Consider the following 20,937-nt stretch of genomic DNA (forward strand, 5'->3'; position numbering starts at 1 on the left):
AATAAAAAGCTGAATCTCTTACTCAGTCTTAAAACGGTTTTCTGTGGTTTGACACTTTTACATATGAAATCCTGACACATGCAGAAAGTAAAGCATTCCAGGAGACGCCTTTCACAACAGCAACATCTGCTTACCATAGATTACATCCTGCCTCTTGACAGCTCGTTTGTCTTGCTTCTTGCAGAACTTGTGCTCAACCGTCAGGCTCCATGATTCAGCTTCATATTCCACAGAATCAGCTGATATGTCACTGTGGATGTATGAGTCTGTGCAGTCTGCAGATGGAAAGAGGCATACGAATCACTTTAATTTCTTTCAGTCAGTTTTGTTTATTTTCTGTAACATTTTATTTAGTAAAAAGAGACTCCCTAGCTTCTTTCCCCACAAGTTTGACAAAATGACACCTGCAAGCTCTAACAAGGTGTTCAACTTTTTAACTGTTCAGCATTTTAATTGAGTGATAAAAGAAAGTTTGGACGCTTCTTATCTCACATAATGTTTCTGTACGATTTAATAGCGTAACCTTGAACTACAAAATGTTATGAGAATGTCAACAAAGTGCAGGTTATAATGTTCTCACTACAAGATGATAACAGTGAAAAAAAGCTTCACAGTACAGTGTTCTGAAACCACCTGCAGGATATCAGTGAGGCCTGAGATTTAGAGGGAATCACAGAGAAGTTGTTGGAGACAGATTATACAACAATCCACACTTAAAGTCTTCACATGCGAAAGTCTGGGATCACATTTTTGATCTTCAGTTGATCCTAGCAGCACTGGGTACCTCGTGATCCTTCGTGTAAACGATCCTTAGATGCCATCAGACCAAAACAAGTCAAGTTTAGTGACTATATGTTACTTTCGGCTGCTCTGGACACACACACACATACACTGATACACACTCATCCCCCCTCCCTTTCCAAACGCCTTCGATGCTTGTCCCCTCCCGGGGAAGATGGCGGTCGACTGGACCAGCGCAGACATGCTGCAGGACCAGATGCGCTGTCTACACCGGCTCTCTCTCACCCTTTTACCCGCTCCTGTTGCTTGTCTTGTGTTTCTGTGGTGTATTGATAGTCATGTGCTTTTTGTGCCGGGGTGTTTTTTTCTGTTATCAAACTGTTCTCCCATTAGGAGCTCAGTCTGAGTGGAGGTTTTTTTTCCTCCTCTCACTTCATGTTATGTATTTTTGTTGTCTTTTCCTGTCAGCCTACCTCTCTGACATGTCTTCCCAATGTGTTGTTTGTGTAAAGTTTGGTCAGAAGGTTCCTTTATAAGTGCGCATGCGCCATTAGCGTGCTGCCTGCTGTAACCCATAATTTCCTTCGGGATTAATATTAGTATTAGTATTCTGATTCTGATTCTAACTTGTTACAAAGGATCAGCAGGTACTTAAATGTTTAAGCAAGAAAAATCCTCTAAAGTCAGATGTTGGAACTCTGAGCTTAGTGCATTTCATTAGCAAAGACAGAAAATTAAGGGCTGCTCTAACTTTACAAATCCAAGTTGAGGGGGGCATTACAGATTAAAATCCTCACTTAAATATTAGTTTAACTGGTGTGCATAAATTGGCTAGCTGTCTGTCCCTCTGTGTTAGCCCTTTGATGGACTGGCACACCCTCCAGGGTGTCACTAGTCCCTCTGTGACCCTGCACTAGTTAAGTGGTTAAAAAAAAGGATAGATGCATTTCAAATACTGGACAAATTGCTAGGATATTCTGCAAAACAGAAAAAATAGTGCAACCACCATTTCCACTAATGGTTTGGCTGAAAGTTGGAATGCACAAAAGATTTTACAAATGCTTCGATAAACACTGAACGTTAAACATAAATAACACAAAAAAATCTGGCACAAAATCTTGCCCCTATCATATAGTCTCCATGAAATAATAATTCAAAAGATTAAAACTAACACTGAAACTAATAGAAACGAAATTAAAACTCAACATTTTTAAACAATAAAGACTGAAATTTAACAAGAAATTCCATTCTGGACTAAAGTGGATTCAAAACAAAAAGTCAAAATGGAAAAAAAACATCAACTAATACAAAACTATAATACTTCTGGTTAGGCAATAACATTTTAAAATATTATTTGTATTGTTACAAGGTTATAAAAAACTAGGAATAGTTTTGGAGAATGTTTTCCCAAGTTTAAGAAGAAAGTTTTGGGAAAAAATTAAAAGCGCCACTCAAAACTTTACTAGACCTCTTAATCATAATCATTGGGGGTCCTACGCTATAAGTGTGTCTCAGAGTTGGTAAGGATAACTGCCCTGTGAATATAAAAGTCTAAAAACAGTGGAAGACCCCTGATTTATTTACAGACTGTGGAATGCATGTTAATGGTTCACTAAAGCTGTGTAAATCTGAGACTTGTCTGACACACGCTACATTTCAGTACATTTTCTTCCCCAAAGCATCTTCTCTCGGATGGTTTAAAAAAAAAAAACCCTTAAAAAACCTTAAAGTTAGTATTTAAATATGCATTTCACTGTTACATACAATTTTTTTGTATTTGGGGATCCTGAACGCGCCTTTATCACACCTTTCCTACAACTATTCTATTTGAATAGAATTTCTATTCATTGTTTCTATTTAAAAGTCAAATATAATGATCAAAAATGGGTGGAAAGCTACTTTTTACAGTAATATTATAATATAATACTTTAGAAAATAGGAATGTTTTGCAATTATTCTTTGAACACCCATCTGCTTCCAAACATTTCCTGTTTTAATCTACAGTAATGGGAGGAACTGTGATGCCTACTTATATGCCTTTGTCCCCCATAAAAAAAATACTTTCAGTTTCTGAAAAATATTCTTACAGTTTGACCTTTTAAACTGCACTGATCAGCTTTTTCTTGCAGCAGCAAACAATGAAACAGAAACTGATCTGTTTCTTTTTGGGTCTTTTAAACAACAAGCCCTATTCATACCTTACCCTCTCCAAAGGACGACTCGGTGGAGGTGGAAGACACTGGAGTTGGCAGGAGCTCTTCGGATTGGCTGCTCAGCTTCAGGGTATCCGACTCTGTCTCTGAACTCTCAATGAGTTGGCTGTACCAAGAGGAAAAACACAAACAATCGCTACTTCTCGCTATTTATTTCTTTTTAACACAACAAATTGTGTAAACGATAAAGATTAATAACCTTTCCACGTTGGGGAAACTTCGTGAGAGAGACTGCGACACGGCGTCCTTCTTCTCCTTGGGAGTCATGACGGGTAGAGAGGTAGAAGTGGGGATCACTGAGTGAGGAGGGCTGTCTCTCACTGTGAAGTCTGAGGGGGGTGACGGGATAGCAAAGCAAATTAGCCTAGATAACAATAATCATCCCAAGTTTTATAAACAGGAAACTCTTGCATGACATGGTTAAAATCACTGGCGACCAAGTGTTGTAAACTCACTCTGTGGAAGGGATGCTGTCCTGTTCTTCACCATGGACACGGCATATTTTTCCTGATGTTTCTAAGTAATACAAATGAGGGAGTCTGCTTACAGCACATAAACAACCGACAAAGGGACGATCTGCTTTAGGCTAAGACTCACCTTTAAACACGGGGGGACAGATTCCTTACAGCCCTTATGGACAATCGCAGTGCAAGCTGTGATGGAAAAAAACACAATTTTAACGTTTTTATACATGAAGAGAAATTAATATAAATGCTGGTTGGAATTTAAGTTTTACCAACTTGAGCAATGTAGTAGGTCCTTTCCAGAAGCTGGTTTGTCACACACCACACACACCGTGGGGCCTAAACAGGACCCTGTCGCAAAGCGATGTCCATTCGGCTGCCTGTCCTTGCCTTCTCTGTCCTTCCCTTTCCCCTTTGAAAGCCACGCCAGAGACATTGGAGTCAACAAAGAGGCCATACATACGCGAGGCGAAACGTGACTGACTGTTACACCTATAAACTCAAGCCCATGCAGGACTTAATACAAAAGACGATAAACATCTTTGTGAAAGTTTCTATTTGCAGGGTAAACTCTCCAGCATGCGAGCGGATAAACGAGGCCACCAGGAGGACCCGCCTTTTTCCAAACCGTAAGAAAGTCCACTGACACGGAAATGAAGCGTGGTGTAAACAACAGACACAAGCAGGGAGGGCTTCCACTCTCTGTGCTGACTCAACAACAGGGGATTAATCATTAAAAAGGAAAGAAGCTGGACATGTTTGGTCTGTCCCTCTGACCTTGAGTGCTTCCCAGAAACATTTCCTGGTTCGTGTCTCTCAGAAAGCAAAGACTTGAGTCTAGACGTGGGAATCACCCAATGACAGAAATAGGCTCACAAGAACAAAACACGAATGATCCTTTAATCTACGGATTTCATCACACCAAGGTCTACAGAGCAAACACCTGAAAATACTGCATGCCCTTTTAAGGTATTAGACTGAGAGTTTCATGTTGTAGCTAAAGCCAGCTTTAATCTACAACAAGGTGAAGTTATGCGAGTTATTCTTTACATTGTTGTTGTAAGTAAAACGTTTATAGGTGTAACAGCAGGACTCTTTGTGGCTGGGGTTTACCTTGCTTTTGTTACGTGTACTGGACATCCTGCTCTTGAGAAAACTGAATGTGCGGATGACTTTGTACTTCTCCGACTCCGTTTTGGCTGGAATGTTGTATTTATCCAACTCCTCCTCTTCAATTCTGTAGACAGGTTGATGTAAGTAATGCAGTTATTATTATTTTTTTGTGTGTGTTTGTGTGTGTGTTCTGCTTACTAACTGGATTGAAGACATAAATTAGTCACCGTGATCTGATTTCCTTATTCCTGAGTCAACAAAAGTAAACCAAGCATGACAGGTTTGTTGAGGTGCACACACTCTTACATGCAAAAAGTCTGCAAACCTAACGGATACATGACGTGACAAAATAGCGTTTCAGCTGATACTGTGCAGCATGTTGTTTCTGTTAGGGACAGGAACTGAAATAAAAGGCTGTACAAACATTTCTGTTATCTACAGTGGGGGAAATAATTATTTGATCCCTTGTTGAATTTGTCAAATAAACATTCTCTAACTTTTACGGTGGTTTCCTTTTAAAGCAAAGAGACAGAATATTGAACACAAATTTAGGAAATATGTCAAGAGTTATACACTGATCTGGATGTTATTGGGTGAAATAAGTATTTGATCTCCCTATAGCCAGAATTCTCTCTGTGAATTACAATCACTCAGTCAATTACACATTTTTTTTGTTGTCAACCAGTTTTTTCATTCTAACTTCTCCACCACCATGGGCCTGGCCAGTGAGCTGTCAAAGGACGTCATGGAGAAGATTGTAGACCTGCACAAGACTGAAATGGGTCATCAAGAACACCACACACTACAATGCAATGACTGCAACGATCTCCTGCTTAAAAAGTCACATTTAAAACCCTCTCCTAAGTTTGCCAATGACCTTATAAATGAAGGCTTGGTAGAAAGTGCTGTGATCAGATGAAACTAAAATCGAGCTCCTTGGCATCAGCTTGACAGAGAAATGCTGGGTATGATCCAAGTAACACCATCTCCACAGTAAAGCATGGAGGTGGAAACATTATGCTTTGGGGCTATTTTTCTGCTAAGGTTACAGGACACAAGTGCACTAAAAAACCAATGAATGAATCTATATTGTACCAAGCCATGTTTTGCTTGGGGATCAAATACTTATGACAAGCAAATCATTTTTTTGGTTGATATTCAAAAAAATGATTGAGACTGTTGCCAGTTAGAAAACTTCAAATTCAGTAAGAGATTAAATAATTACTTCCCCCACTCTACAAGCACAGACCAAAAAATAAGTTCTCCATTTCTGCAACACTTTGCTGTGAAAGCAGGTAAAAAACAACAACTAAGAACTGTTAGAAGTTAGAGACATGCATGACAAAGAAAGACATTCGATGCATATTGTTAAAAGATCCTAATTCTGTTCCTGTTCTGCTGTTAGAGGAAATGTGGTTTGTTGACAGGAGGTACACGTGCTGTAGGTTTTGTTACGTTTTTTAACGGTTAGTCTTTTATGTCAGATGGTTAATGACGCGGAACCAGGCAAACAGAGGTGGATCCCCCACATACTCTTTGAGAAACTCAGACAGGGTGAGATGTTGTAGGGACTCTGCCAGCTCCATGCTGCCTTCATCATCAGCAGACTGGGCACGCTTACGAAACTTGATCTCCCTGTAAAGAACAGCGCCATAACACACCATGTTTATAAATTCTCTGCCACTAGAGTAGCTTTGTATGAGTCACAGTTCAAAATAATCCTTATTTATCCAACACCGGGCTTTGGTAAAACAAAAAAACAAAAAAACCCAAGAGTTTTCTTCTGTAAACAGGAGAGCTGAACATCAGATTGGCCCTCTCTGCTCCTGAGATGATCACATTAAGGATATCTACTCTCTTTGACATCATAGAGATCCTAGAGTAAGGAAAGCTGTGCGAGTGAGTGTTTAGGGCAGTCAGAATCCCAGGAATTTGTCTCACAGGGATTACTTTTGCATAGTTTGTCATCATTATACAAAACTATGAGCATCTGCCATTGTTATAAAACATCCACATAACCAGAAAGTTGAAGCGCAAAGTAGGTCCACTTAAAAGTGATTGATAAGTAATATCAATTGGCTTTTCTTCTTTAATGGAAGAACTGGAAACTGTGCTTTCATATTTAAATCATAAACATTTCAACTCAGTGATGAAAAACACAGAGCAGCCTTGTGACACTGACAAAAAAAATCAGGTTGGGTGTAGAGCAGGGTCACATTGATATCTCTGCGTCACTACCGCTTTTGTCCCAAGAAAAAAAAATAGATCAAACACCAGTAATGCCAAAGAAAAGGCTCTGAGTCATCAGGACAAAAGAGCTTCACAAAAACCAGCAGCCAAGTTCACAGAGCACCTGCTGTCACCAAGCAACCTGGTCATGATAGTTACCTACATATGCTGCACTTGGGATTGCAAATTTATTGACGCATACGGCACTTTCAATTAAGAGCTCCAAAAGGTCACATCAGTTAGTGCTAGGAAACAAAAGGAGACAGAAAAGAGACCCTGGAACACAAAATGATCCTAATAACGTTGAGTAAATTAAATGCAAAGTATAAATACCTTTTCTCATGAGACTGATCTGATATACTGGAGGCTCTTGGCTCTGTGAACACAAAAAAGGGGAAGATGTTGCTAAAGTTGAAAACAATAAAAAATAGATTATTGATAACCCAAAGAAAAACAGCAGGTAAAGTAATATTTAGACTAGGCAACAAGTTTTGTTGTCAGATTTATCAGATTTTATTTCCATTCTAGAGAAGCTGTTCAGTTTCATATGACAACATTTGAATACAGACACAATTGTTATGCAAAGCAACAAAGATGGTCCTCAGGTATCAAATCAGGACAGGATGATAATATGAAAAGCAGTAGCACAGACAGACAATCACAAGTGCTGACCCGCCAGAGACCCACAAGCAGTCATCGCTGCTGCGAAGCGAAGCTGTGTCGTGATTACGAAAGCCATACACAGACACAAAGACAAGCCAAGGTTATTACAGTTTGGTGATTCTAATTGAATTCTCTTTTTTAACTTTCTTTCTAATTTCTTGTTTCATGTGTTTTGATTGAAGAGCATTCGAGTATATTTTTACATTTTGCTGGTTTTTTAGGTTAATATGTGTTTTTTCTAAAGTCCGTATAAAACAAGAATAAATGTTTTCTCAATTTGTCACATCGCATAAAGTTGTGTTATTAAGTGTTTAATGTATATGATTAAAATATGATGAACAAATGAAGAAACTCAAGCATTGAGGGCATTTGCAAAGACGACAAAACTACGCCCATCTGTGGGAAAGGTGCAGCCTCTCAAAAGTTGAAATACCAGTTGTGATTTGGTGAATGCATAACAGAAAATAAATGCATCCTAGCGGCAGTTTTAGAGTTTAAGCCAAAAAAGAAATTCCAGGCAACAATGCCCTACCCAAGAATCAACTTTTCCAGCAGACTGGTGTGTGGCCAAGTAGAGTAAGGCTGTCAGTAACAAAGACCCAAACATTATTTGGTAGTATTTCTTTGTCTCTCTAGAGTTAGATTAAATTGACAGATATGCTCCAAGCCATCTAAGTTGAAGTGGCAGTCATTGTGTAAACTATTCTCAAATTTCAGGTTCATGTTTCTTTTGTAGTAGTTTATATTTGCACACGAATAAAGACTGTACTTTTGTGCTTCGTGGGGGAAAAAAGAATTTAAATATGATACGCATCCAGCAGGCAATGTAATATTACTATAGGTTACTGTTACTAATTGGTTTTCCCTCATTGACAATTTGCATTTTTTGCTCAATATCAGCCCTAATTACCTCATTATATAGATTTTAGGCTAACATTGAACCTTAGTTGATAGTAAATAGCAAGCTATCATAGTACCGTATCATCCCAATGGAGCACTTTGCTCCCAGACTTCTAGTGTACTTGTGGTAGAATGGGAGGCAGAGCCTTCAGCTTTCAGGCCCCTCTTCTGAGCTCCCAGTTGAATTTAAGAGACAGACACCCGCTTTACTTCAAGATTAGGATTAAAAGTTAAGAGCTGGGTCAGGTGTCCCTGAATCCTTGCTTAGTTACGCTGCAATAGGCCAGGCTGCTGGGGGCTTCCAGTGATGTATTGAGTGTTTTTCCTTCACACTTGTTTTTATACACCAATCTGAATTTAATCATTAATTATTATGGACCTCTTTCACAGTGTGTCTTTTGTGCTGTCTCCCTCCACTCACAGGCTCAGAGAGGGGCAGCCGTCTGCTGCCATCTGGTTCCACAGGAAGTTTCTTCCATGCAAATGGGACTATTTCCCTTCCCACTGTCGCAAAGTGCTTACGGATAGTGGGTCAACCGATTGTTGGGGTTGTCTCTGTATTATTGTAGGGTCTTTACCTTACAATATAAAGTGACTTGAAGCAACTATTGTTGTGATTTGGCTCTATATAAATAAAATTGAATTTAAAATTAAATTGAATTATATGACTATTACTGCTTTTTCTCCACATTATTACCAAACTATTACCATGTTGTCACCAAGTTTCAATATAAAATTCTATCAAATTATGACTCAAGCCATTTTTCTTTTTTTTTTAAGAGTTGAATCAGTTTACAATAATAACCTTGACTCGCCCCTCCCACACATATGCAAGCATTAACAGTGACAGTGGCATGCAGGCTTTGCTGGGCCTTAGCACAATGTGACGGCTGCAGGTGTCCAGTACTTACTACCAGGGTGGAGCAAAGACAGAGATTTAGACAGAGAGAGGGCCTGAAGAAGAGATCGGCTGTGGCTGACACTGTGGTGCACGGCATCTACAGGGCACAGTGGATAGAGGAGTGCTCATAGATCAACTAAAGACACTTGAGACTATCAGCATGTACAGTCAACTCTAAGCTAAAAGCTGTTAAACAGTACTTAAACTTTAATTTCATTCAGTTTCGTAAACTTGTTTTGAATAAAAACTACTAATAACAACTATGTAAAGAAAAACCTTAAACTTTGATTGACATTTGGGGAAAAAAGTGTTTGCTTGTTTTTGTTTTTTAAATGGTTGCCACTGTTATGTCTACGCATTTCATATGAAGCTGGAGGCAGCAGCCAGTTACCAGCTGGCTCACCATTTTAACAGGAAACAGCTAGCCTGGCTCTGCTGGAAGCTAGCAAAATCCATCTAATTTGTTTAGTCCGCACAAAGAACACTGTTTAAAAATGATAAATTGTGTTTTTCCAGGAGAAGTTTTCTGCCAGACTATTTCTTGTCTAGGTCTGGTACACTCATTGTGATGTCAGGACTCCAGAAATAACTGACTCCAGCCAAGAATTTGTCTGTCACATATAAGCACCCCTTTTATTAAATGCATAACGTACTAATTTGTGAACTATAACTGTTGCAGGTAGATTAGCTTACACCCGCTGTTTCCACCTTTAGATAAAGATAGATATTTTTTCTCTGTACATTTATTTACTATACAGACAAGAGGCTGAATGTTCTCAAATGCAGGAACGTGAACAAGCATATTTCCCATTCAAACCACTAATTTACTTAGAGTTGACTGTACATTATATTAGTTGTAAGGCTATCTAGTTCAGCTGATCTGTCACTTGAAAGCTAATTTAAAATTAGCTAAATAGAATTCTCACCAACCAACGATGTGAGACTACCCCATCAGTGACAGACAAAAAAAGCAAAATAAAAAGGTTAATTGGAAATGTTATTAGTCATGTGTTAAACTTTTATCATGCTCAACGATCTGAGCGTTACTAACCGGGGCTGATATCTGAGGCTTGGTTATCTCGAGTAAAACGAGCCGGACGTAAGCTGATTTTGGAGGAGTAGGAATATGATCGCAATCGAAGGCCCTCGTCAACCAGTTCCTACATGAGAAACAAGTAATGTTTGAAAGCATGAGTATAAAACTTGTAGAGCACTTCATGTACGGATAAGCCGAAGTACTTAATGAGAGGATGGTATATTACTTGTGAAGTGGGTTCATATGCTGATGCAGACTGGCTGCGGGTGCAAGTGAGATCAGGAGAGGGAAGAGGGAAAGTTTCCTCTTTGTCTTCACTTCTCTCCACATCGGATGAGAGTGGGGAAAGTGGAGACTTTGGCCCGACGCTTTCTTCTTCACTGTCCACTTCCAGAGCCACCAGACTGGGACTGGAGTTATAAATGACAAATTAGTTAGACACTATCGGTACACACAACGCACCGGAGAAGACATCTGATTAATACCTGAGGTCACAGGTCTCCATTGGTGGACTGCCTCTCTGATCGGCCTGCTCGGAGGAGGCGGGACGGATCAGCCTTGTGAGGGCCAGATCGACAGGTGAAAGCAGGGGAGAGCCGGATGCAGAGGATGGGTAGAAGTCTTCTGAAAAGGGCGGAGGGGTATCGGTGGCTAAAAGAATTTCCTCCGAGTTGATGGTATCCCATAAACTGCCATCTGTCCCTGTACTGTACCTCGTCACTCCGCTGACATTGTATTTAATGTCAACATCATTCGCCTGAGGTGAAAACATAAGGCGGGACAGGAAAGAGCAAAAAGAAAGAAATTTATTAAGCAGCAAAGCAAAAACTGAAATTTTATAACTAAAAAGAAAGAGAATGACGTATGACCTGTGCGATGGTGTGGCCGCTGCTGTGGATCGCAGAGAGCAGAGGGTGGGCAGCTTCCTGAGTGAACTGGCTCTGTACTTCACTGGACGGCATGCGATCTCCATTTACTATGACAAGCATAAGAGATTCACTTTGGTTTAGAATAATTCAAACAGACTACTTCTTCTTGTCACACACACACACACACCACTTTCTTAGTAAAGATCAACTACTGCACACTCTTGATTACAATAATTCCTCCCAGCATCAGCCCCATCAGCCAGAAACTAGAGAGAGACGGCTCTCAAGGGCAGGATAAAATAATCAGGCGACTTATCCACACAAACAAATCAAGGAAACTTCACCATGACGTGGTCAAAAAAGCATGTCATCAAAATAGACCTTTGAATCATTTTTGCTTCTCTCTCCTGCTTTTTTCTGTTATTTGAAGTCTTTTTTTAACCATAATTCAGTCATCCTATTGCTTAAATGTCATGGCTTAACACGCATAAAGCAAAAACGTGATGACCTTTAAGGGGTTGTTTTTATAGAAACTTCCACATATGATCCTTTCAGGCAGCCTGTTTGTTTTCTGAGGGGGGAAAAAAAGCAGATTACTGATTTGCACTGAGTCATGCTCACTATCACTCTCTCTCTCTTTCCTTCAAGTGCTAGGTCAACACAGTGTTTATGAACACTCATTCTTAGCAATATTCAGAAATACAGGCAGTGACCTTGGTTAGATTTTAGATTTGAGCTCATAAAAATCCAATGATGAAAAATAAAAGAAACAATGTTGCCAAAGTTTTATATCCATGTGCATGGGGGTTTTTTCCCCAAAATTGAAGAGGTCATAAATACTTGAAATCAGAGTTGAAGTTGTTAGACTTGCTTGGCACTGAAGAGAGGCACGCATCTCTGTCTTAATCTCACCTTTCAAATCTGATCTGTTTTCCTTTTGTCGCCATATTAATTTTTTGTGACATTTTCTGGTCACTGAGCCTATTATACATGGTTAGGATCTGTTTGCGTGTGCTGCCTCTGGCATTCGGGAGTTATTTTGCCAATTAATAATCTCTTTTTAGGGCGACATAACATTAATATCTACTTTGTCTTAAAGTTTCTAAACACTACATACTTTGGTATTTAGACAGAAGTGAGGTTTTAGGACTGGTCAGAGTTTGTGTAGAAAGGAACAGTTAGTTCCAGGAGGCTGACGCAGGGAACTGGCAGTTACATCAAGGTTCCGATCTTGGAGTTAATGACCAGCAGGGGACGACACCTTTTCCTGCATACAGACTTTTGCTTGTATAGAAGTCTACGGCAGTGTTTCCCAACTACAGTGCCGCGGCACATAGGTGTGCCATGAGAAATGGTTAGGTGTGTCATGGAAGATTATCTGGTTCCACCTGATTTGTACTCTAAGCGATCGGCGTAACGGGCAGAACAATTACATTCTCTTCCACTAGAGGGCAGTACAACCAGTACTACAACTACAACTGCTCTAATTAAATGGGTTGATAACTGCCAATAAAACAGAAGAAGACAAAGAAGAAATTATATAATAGTCATGCTGTGAGTGAGAAAACACAACGCGTAATAGCAATAGATAAATATTTGAAAAGAAAAAGTAGTCAATCTGACCTGGGTCCTGGGAAAAATTCCAACCCAGATGAAGTCCCTAGCATGAGTAGTGGCCAGAAGAAAGCAAAAACGGTATAATGGGGACAAACGGAGCCAATTCTGCTTTACCTGGTGCGCAGGGGGAAATGATCAATATGCTTTTTGTGACATTTTTGTTTGGTGGTGTGCCGTGTGATTTTTCTAATGTGAAATATGTGCAGTGGCTCCAAAAGGTTGGGAAACACTGGTCTACGGTCCTGTGCTCCCTCACTACGTGACCTCAATCGACATTTTTGTGATGACTCCCAGAGGACAATCACTAGTTTCAGACTATAGTGACTAAAACATGAATTTTATAATGTGAATCAGTCATTAACCGATGAGCATGCGGTGCTCTTTCACAGTCAGAATCATACCATATTCATCAGCTTGGGTTTCAAAACACTAAAATCACAAAAAAAGCTCAGTTTAAGTCTTCATAACAAGATGAACCAGTGGGTAACATACCATTAGGTACTTTTTTATAGTGTCTATGGTCCCAGCAGCTCCCTTATTTTGCAAGGGGTCGCCTTAGATACATTCAGTGACTCCCTGAAGAGTTTGTGGGTGATAACAAGCTATTATACTGACCAGAGGTCTGAGGTAATGAAGTACAAATACTTGGTTACTGTACTTAAGTAGAACAGCACAATTCACCATTACTCCACACTTCAAAACATTAAACCAATATGAGTCTAGATGGAGGTAACAATAGCTCATGAAAAACTGTCTCATTGGTGTATCCATTACAAGGGCTTTCTGCCTACACAGAGATGAAAAAGGCAAATATATAAAAAATTTATGCATCGTTTATATCACTATGCTCGAGTTAAAATGGGTCGGAATGATCTGGAATGGCGTTTTTAGTCCAGATGTACATAAGTTGCGGTCACTGTACTTCAGCGTCTAGCTAGCACTACAATAGGAGGAGCAAGCATTTTAAGCATTTTAAGTAATTTAAAATGCAGTGTCACTAACAGTTCAACACACATCAGCAAACACACAAACTGTTTGTGTGCAGTTTGTCACACAGTGTGTTGCTAGCTAAAGGTGCAGCTGTTGCATTTCACAGGAAGAAAAGATAACTTCACTCAGACATGGAGAAAGATGTAAGAAAGAAAAAGATGTAGAAAGACGGGCCGGACAAAGGATGTAATGTCCTCATTTTTAAAAATATGACACTGGATCCGTATATGATGTGAATACAGTAAAGCACTGTACTGGGCTGGTGCACAGCCGGTGACGTGTTCCTGGTCAGAGTTGGTTTACATAAAGGGTAGCAGAGATTAAATTGAATTTAAGATGATGATGCTTTGGTTCATTCAACTTTTATAATACTGTCTAGTATAATGATAGTATAAACAGTACACTGCCAGTGTAGGGAACGGAAATCAGAGAAGCTAGCTCATGAAAAATTTGCTTACAGCTTGTTCAATTCAGTTGTGTAAATCCACAAAGACCAGCAGCAACATAGGTCAGCTGATCACAGCATGTACACAAAGAACACAGCTCACAATAATAAACAGGAGTAGAGCTCAGAATAGAAATGACTGAGTTCCCTCCAGTGAAATCCCACTTTAATGTTGGACTGTACTCATTTCCCTGTTCAAAAAAAGTTTGTATTCTCATGTGTTAATATCATTTAATTATTTAATTACTTTATTAATATAGCACAAGGTTCAGTTTACTTTTTTACAAAAATAGCTGCCCTCCAAAAAGCTACTTTTAACTTATTTAATCTGAGCACATCCAGAGCTTGTAATTTTTCACTTTTACTTGGGTAAAGAATTTGAATCAGTGCTTTGACTTTTACCAAAGTAATTTCAACACAAGTATGTGTACTAGTAAAAAATGCTTTTACTTTTGACACCCCTGTCTATGACACTGTCAGATATTTTAATCTATATTTTATTGGTGTTCAGATTTTTTTTTTCTCTTGCTTTTTTCTGAATCTTATTTTTTCTTCTTTTCTAATCTGCATTAGTGGTTTCCAGTTAACTTCAGATGAATCTTGTCTTTAGTGCCTATTAGAAAATGTGAGCGTTTGGTTTAGATTAAAGGTAAGGCAGATTAAGCTTCTTTGTATAACTCTGCATGTATTTATACAAAAATACACACTATAATGCCTGCCACATGATCTGTATATTGTGCAGAACAAAAAAAACACAACAGTAATGTGACCGTTGACTATGAAATGTAGTAATTTAAAGTAGCCTGAACAATGTCTCAAAGTAAAGTCCTGTTGAACGTGTACAGTGTACATAATTACTTGGGCAACTGTGAGGGAGTGGTGGTTGGCATTTTTATTTTAAACACGTGGAAAATTGCCTTCCTTGATGAGTGCACTTTCCACCCAGACTTTGATGTCTGGACCTGCCATGGCTGCACTAATGTAAAGGAAATCCTGGGCATCACAGAGGCATTTCCTCTTTGCTGCTCTCACACAGTGAAGACATACAAGTAGCGCACATGGAGCTCAAATATACAAGGCAGACTTCTCATATAGTTCCATGACTTTTATCTTGTTTTTATGTATCTGCTGTGACCTTTAAGTAGAACCTTTCACACAGGCAAAAACAAAGAACCACGATTCCAGTACTGGATCTAATGGTGACAGACACATGCAGCACAAGTCTCAGCTGGTAGACTAATCGTAACACAAGCTAGCTCCAACAATAACTGCCACCGCTGAGTTATGTCAGTGAAACATGAGAAACTGTTATGATCATTTCAACAGATCTGGAAAAAACAATAACTCCAAATGACACTTTTTCACCACAGTAGCCCCAAGACACTGTCATCCCATCTAAAGCACTCAGGCCAAAAGAGAGTTTAAGAACTTGAGGAATATAAGGAGAAATCTGCAATCTGTGGAAAACAATGGGATCGATGCCTCGTGTTTTTCACGCGACACTACTTGACGCTGACACTTTATCGTAAACGCACACACATAATTTCATTTATACAGCATTTACAAGCGCCATTGAGTAGCACCAGAGCCTCTCCAAAGTTTACAACAAACTCTTCATTCTTCCACAGCATCACACAGGAAAATTAGCATTCGCAGTAACCGTGGTGACACCCGAAACACTTTAGCATCCTTTTCAACTTTTTTTTACTAGCCAATGAGCTTCAGCTTATATAGTCTTGAGCAGATGTTGGATTTAAAAGGGAATCAGTGTAAATGCATGTGTCTTATCTGAAATGTCAGCTTTTGTAAGCCGAGGACACTTTAGCTTGTTAACATTCCACCTCTTGCTTCGAGTACACAGCTCTACTGTTTGATCCAGGAGAGAATCGGGGGAGGGGATGGCAGGGCGACAAACCAGAGGGGGGGGGGGGGGGGGGCATCTCATAGCTCAGACAAAGTCTGAGTGGGACAAGCCTGACCCCATTCCTGTCTTTGTCCCACTGACAGGGCAGATTCCTGGACCCCTGGATTGAGTCATTATGGAGCCAGTGCGGGTAAAGACACAACCAGCATCATCCAAAGACTCCCGGAGGACAATATGTCCATTTAATAAACGAATACCACCTCTGTGCCTAATACAGAAGCCCATCCCTGTCTGTGCCTGTGAAGCAGCAACCGCATCGATTTCCAATGATGTGATTCAAAACAGAGCTTCGCATATTGTGCTAAGACCACGAGAGAAACAGTTCCTCCCCAGGCTTCTGTACTAGCTTAATATGTTCTGTTCCCACACCCCGCTGTTCAGTGCAGCCACAAATATGTTGTTGTATTTTTTATGGATTACCCATTCATCATTTAATCCAGATGCTGAAGAGTTACTGCCGTAATATTAAAACGGAAAATAAAAAGTTGTGATTGCTGGGCCAAAACGTTGGACCAGTGAATAAATCATCTGAAAATACTTGAAGCAGAGGTCGAAGAGAAGAGAAGAGAGTTACCAGATAATGAGGATGAGTACTCTTCTTCATCATCATCGTCATCTAAAGACAGGACGAGCTGCTCTTCAAAAACCTTTAAGCAAACACAAAAAGCATGTACACCATTTCACTAAATTTACATATAGTTTACTTGAAAAAGTCATAAATGCATATGGCTGCATTCAAAAATCTGCAAACATCTACAACGTATGTATGTATACTCACACTGTCCACGAGCACATGCTCTTTCACATGTTGTTCCTTGTTGATGCCTGTGCAAAAGAAAAACACTTAACCAAAAGCTGAAGCCTGACACACAAACACCCTCATCTTCCTCCTCCTCCTCCTCTTGCTGCTGCTGCTGCTGCTACTCTAAAAAAGAGAGTTATGTGGAAGGCACAACATCAGGTTCTCTGGATGTGACTCTGCTATCCAGGAATGGAAAACTAACCAATCAGACTTTGCGCTCGTCCAAACCAGCAGGTCCAGAGAAAGAGCACAAGCTCCCTACTGTGGAGCTGTTATTTCAAGAGGATTAATGGACGGCTGCTAGAGTCGCGACGGGGTTAAGGTCAATACCGTGGTACACTTCCTGCTTCCCTTTATGAGTCGATGCTGCCACCTGCCATCTCTATGGTTACCAAAAAGAGTAGCCACAGGTTGAAGAAACACAAAATGTGTGTGTGTGTGTGAGACACAGATATAGAATGATAGAAAATAATTCGCGGCTGGCATCGAAGATTAGCAAAGATTACTCTCTGCATGTCTGCATGCCAGCCTGAACATGTCACCGCAGGGAAAGAGAAACAATGTGCTTCTTCGGTTTTCTCTGAAGGCTCAGATGTGCTGTGGCTGTGCCTTTTATGGTGTCTGTTGAAAGTGTTTTTCTAGTCTCTTTAGGTCCTAAGTGATGGATGTCTGATCATACCACTGTTTGCTCAAGTGAATCTGTGGCTGTTCATTTTTCCACTGCTCCAGAGTAAAGTCTCCAAACTTGCATGCCACCGCAGGCAGACAACACGCATGAGCTGTTTGCGCACGTGCAGATCAGTGTGATGACAATAGCAGGGTTGTAAGTAATTATTATTTTCATTATTGCAAAATCCTTTGATTGTTATTTTTGACAAATCAAACACTTTGTTTCGGCTACAAAGCATCAGAAAGCAGTTTAGAAATGACCGCTACAGGTTCTCAGAGCCTGGGATGAAGTCTTTATACTGCTAGACTGAGGTCCTTCAACATCTGCCAGAAAATGCTGAGGATTTTCTATGAGTCTGTTGTGGCCAGTGCGATCCTCTATGCTGTTGCATGCTGGGGGAGCAGGCTGAGGGTCGCAGATGCCAACAGACTTAATAAACTGATCCGTAAGGCCAGCAATGTTGTGGGGATGGAGCTGGACTCCCTCAAGGTGGTGTCGGAGAGGCGGATGCTGTCCAAGATAAAGACAATGTTGGATAACACCTCCCACCCACTCCATGACATGCTGGTCAGTCACAGGAGCTCGTTCAGTGAGAGACTGAGATTACCGAAAAGCACCACTGAACGACACAGGAAATCATTCCTGCCTGTGGCCATCTCCCTGTACAACGCATCCACTTAACACACTGTTTGCTGCTATAACTACACATGTTTCTTTTCCAACTATTTATTTATAAGTGACTTATGTATGTATGTATATATGTATATATTGTACTATTCTTAGTTAGCGTATTGTCTGTCTTGTCTTAATGTTGGTTTAAAATGGAGCACTGTAACAAAAAATAATTTCCCCCAGGGATCAATAAAGTATTCTGATTCTGATTCTGATTTTGTCTGACTAAACAGTCCAAAGTCCAAATATGAGAGTAAGTGATCTGAAATATTAAAAAGTGATAAATTGGACATGTGGTTAGAGACCGGCCCCATACAAAGTACACGAAAGGCTGGATAAACATTGGCCTAATATTTTTCAGATAAAAGCCTGAAAGTAATCAATTTCTCTGATATTATGAACACAAATTGACCACAATGCTACACATTAGTTTAATTCAGAACTTACCTTTGTTAGTCTGAACACCTTCATCTGTATCCCTCTTGCCCACCACAGTATCAGCTCTGAGCACATTGATCTTGGACAGAAACAGATGTTTGAGTAAATTAAAACTGCCATGAACTGTACAAAGAAACATGACATTATGATAAAGTACAATTATTTAGTCACTACTGCAGTCTTACTATAATATGTGTATATACAAACTATGTATGGATGTATGTCCATATGTACTCACATACAGATGGGCCAATCTGAACCAAACTTTGCATGAACAACATCACACATCCATTATTAACATCACTATGTTTTTTATTTGCGTATTCATCATCCAGGAATGTCAAATGTCTCTGTTTGCGTTTGCTTCAGATGTGAAGTTCAGTGTAGGTCGGCCTTTGCTTTGTTTTTGCTAGTATATCAATATCAATGTCAATTTTGTTTATAGAGCGCATTTCATTGCATTTAAACTCAATGTGCTTAACACTATGGGTGGGTTTTGATTATCGATTTATCAATTAAAATCGATTCTAGCTTAGATAACGTGTTATCGATCCTGAATTGATTTTTTAACATAAATTTATTTTGCCCGAAACGCCAGAATCTCAGGTGAAACCTCACAAAATTTCAACAACCACCAAACAGCTAAAACAGTAAAAGAGAGCAGGAACACGGATTCTGCACAAAGACGTAAACACAACGCGTGGACCTGCCGACGGATCAGAATCAGTGAGATGTGGCTTTCTCACCCGACGGCACGGACTCTAAACAAACCTCTGTAACTTTGCTCTGCTTCACTTCAGCAGCATCAGGTAATGTTCATATGTTGTTTGATGACTTTCTTTCGTTTTTGATCTACTGCAGAATATTTTTAAGGTTATCTGCTATAAAATCCCAGGCAAGGAAAGTCGCCTTCATGTTTTTCTGTGTTTTATCCTCAGCTACTTTGACACAAAGGCATCTGCTGTGATGCTCACACTTTTGATAAAGTCTCAAGTGTCGGCTTTGTTTTTATAGCTATAAAAATATGGAAATGTACTGATACGTGATGAGAATTATAATATTTCTGACTGAGTCAAAATTTCCCAGATTCAAATCAAATCGAATCGAATCGATTCGGGACCTTGTGAATCAGAATCGAAACGATTCTAGAAATCAGTGACGACACCCAGTCCTACTTAACACACAGACACACACGTCCACACATAGATATTAATTATAAGCCTGTGAGAACAGAAACTCAAAATCTTTCTATTGGTTTTTCTGAGTGTAGACCCATTTGTAACTGACCTCAGGTCAGCAGGCATTATGTTCCAAAGAACAGGACCACATTGACTGAAAGCTCCCTCAGCTCACTTAGATCTAATTCTGGGAATAGTTAAGAGCTGCACCTGATGACCTGAGTGGTCTGATTGGGTTATCAACAGGAAGCAGGTCACAGAGTTATTGGAGAGGTCGAACCATTGTTTGCTTTATTAGCTCACAAAAGGATTTTCAAGCGTGTCCAAACATTAAAGGTGGACTCATTATATTGATTTTTAACTCCATATTTAAACTCGTGGACACTGCTATTGTACTTTCACATGATCCACAGTTCAAAATAATCCTTACTTGATGCGACCCCTCAGCTTATCCTCTGCCTGAAACAATTTGCTTTGGCTTCTCGCTCTTTAAGGTAATCCCCTTAAGCCTGTTATCATCAGCTAACGTCATCCATTTTCTTCCCTCGTGCCCTTCGTTTTACTGTACTGCAGAGGTAATGTATTTACTGCTTCACTCTTATCAAAACCTATGATTGTTAAAGAGCATGAGTGTTTACACAAGGGTTTACTAAACTTATGATATGGCCTTAACTTAACAACATAACTTTACATCAAGCACAGACAGGCATTGGAACAGTCTTTTGCATTTTCTTCCCTAAATTTTTTAACAGACATCCCCTGTGGTTTATTCTCACCATTTTAGAAACACTGAAGTCTTCTAGTCTTTCTCGCAGGACCATGATGCTATCCTGAGGGGAGCTTCCCGGGGTATGCCTCACAGAGAGGGCTAGAGAGTCGGTCCCAGGACAGAACCTCAGCATGTAAGAACTGTTGGACCACAAGCACCACACACCAGGAAGAGGGCTGACTGCAGGACCTGGAGAGCTGATGAGGAAAAGATTTACTACAATAATCCCCAATATATCAGCTATTGTACATACTTCTCAAGCTCAGTCTTTACAATGTTATTACTGCATGTGGAAATGTTAGA

The 20,937-nt window shown here is 39.8% G+C and overlaps 1 protein-coding gene across 5 annotated transcripts in view; it reads right to left on the reverse strand.

Annotated features, from left to right (window-relative positions):
* Positions 1 to 20,937, reverse strand: part of arhgef28a (Rho guanine nucleotide exchange factor (GEF) 28a) — a 53,431-nt gene that overhangs the window by 16,307 nt on the left and 16,187 nt on the right. For 2 of the 5 annotated variants that reach the window (XM_085414326.1, XM_085414327.1), the window contains exons 6-23: positions 20,642 to 20,831; positions 18,697 to 18,766; positions 16,884 to 16,930; positions 16,680 to 16,752; positions 11,130 to 11,236; positions 10,746 to 11,017; positions 10,487 to 10,670; positions 10,276 to 10,384; positions 9,235 to 9,321; positions 7,094 to 7,136; positions 6,065 to 6,166; positions 4,532 to 4,655; positions 3,695 to 3,830; positions 3,552 to 3,607; positions 3,410 to 3,470; positions 3,154 to 3,283; positions 2,945 to 3,060; positions 135 to 275 (exon numbers count right to left, since the gene is read on the reverse strand). In XM_085414326.1, the coding sequence (XP_085270452.1) occupies positions 135 to 275; positions 2,945 to 3,060; positions 3,154 to 3,283; positions 3,410 to 3,470; positions 3,552 to 3,607; positions 3,695 to 3,830; positions 4,532 to 4,655; positions 6,065 to 6,166; positions 7,094 to 7,136; positions 9,235 to 9,321; positions 10,276 to 10,384; positions 10,487 to 10,670; positions 10,746 to 11,017; positions 11,130 to 11,236; positions 16,680 to 16,752; positions 16,884 to 16,930; positions 18,697 to 18,766; positions 20,642 to 20,831 (2,048 nt within the window). The remainder of the gene's footprint in view (positions 1 to 134; positions 276 to 2,944; positions 3,061 to 3,153; positions 3,284 to 3,409; positions 3,471 to 3,551; positions 3,608 to 3,694; positions 3,831 to 4,531; positions 4,656 to 6,064; positions 6,167 to 7,093; positions 7,137 to 9,234; positions 9,322 to 10,275; positions 10,385 to 10,486; positions 10,671 to 10,745; positions 11,018 to 11,129; positions 11,237 to 16,679; positions 16,753 to 16,883; positions 16,931 to 18,696; positions 18,767 to 20,641; positions 20,832 to 20,937) is intronic. The other 3 variants (XM_085414328.1, XM_085414329.1, XM_085414330.1) reach the window with 3 other exon arrangements.

The sequence above is a fragment of the Rhamphochromis longiceps genome, linkage group LG7 (genome assembly GCF_057381845.1).
Source record: "Rhamphochromis longiceps isolate RC_006_pf linkage group LG7, R_longiceps_female_GT1.1, whole genome shotgun sequence".
NCBI lineage: Eukaryota > Metazoa > Chordata > Actinopteri > Cichliformes > Cichlidae > Rhamphochromis > Rhamphochromis longiceps.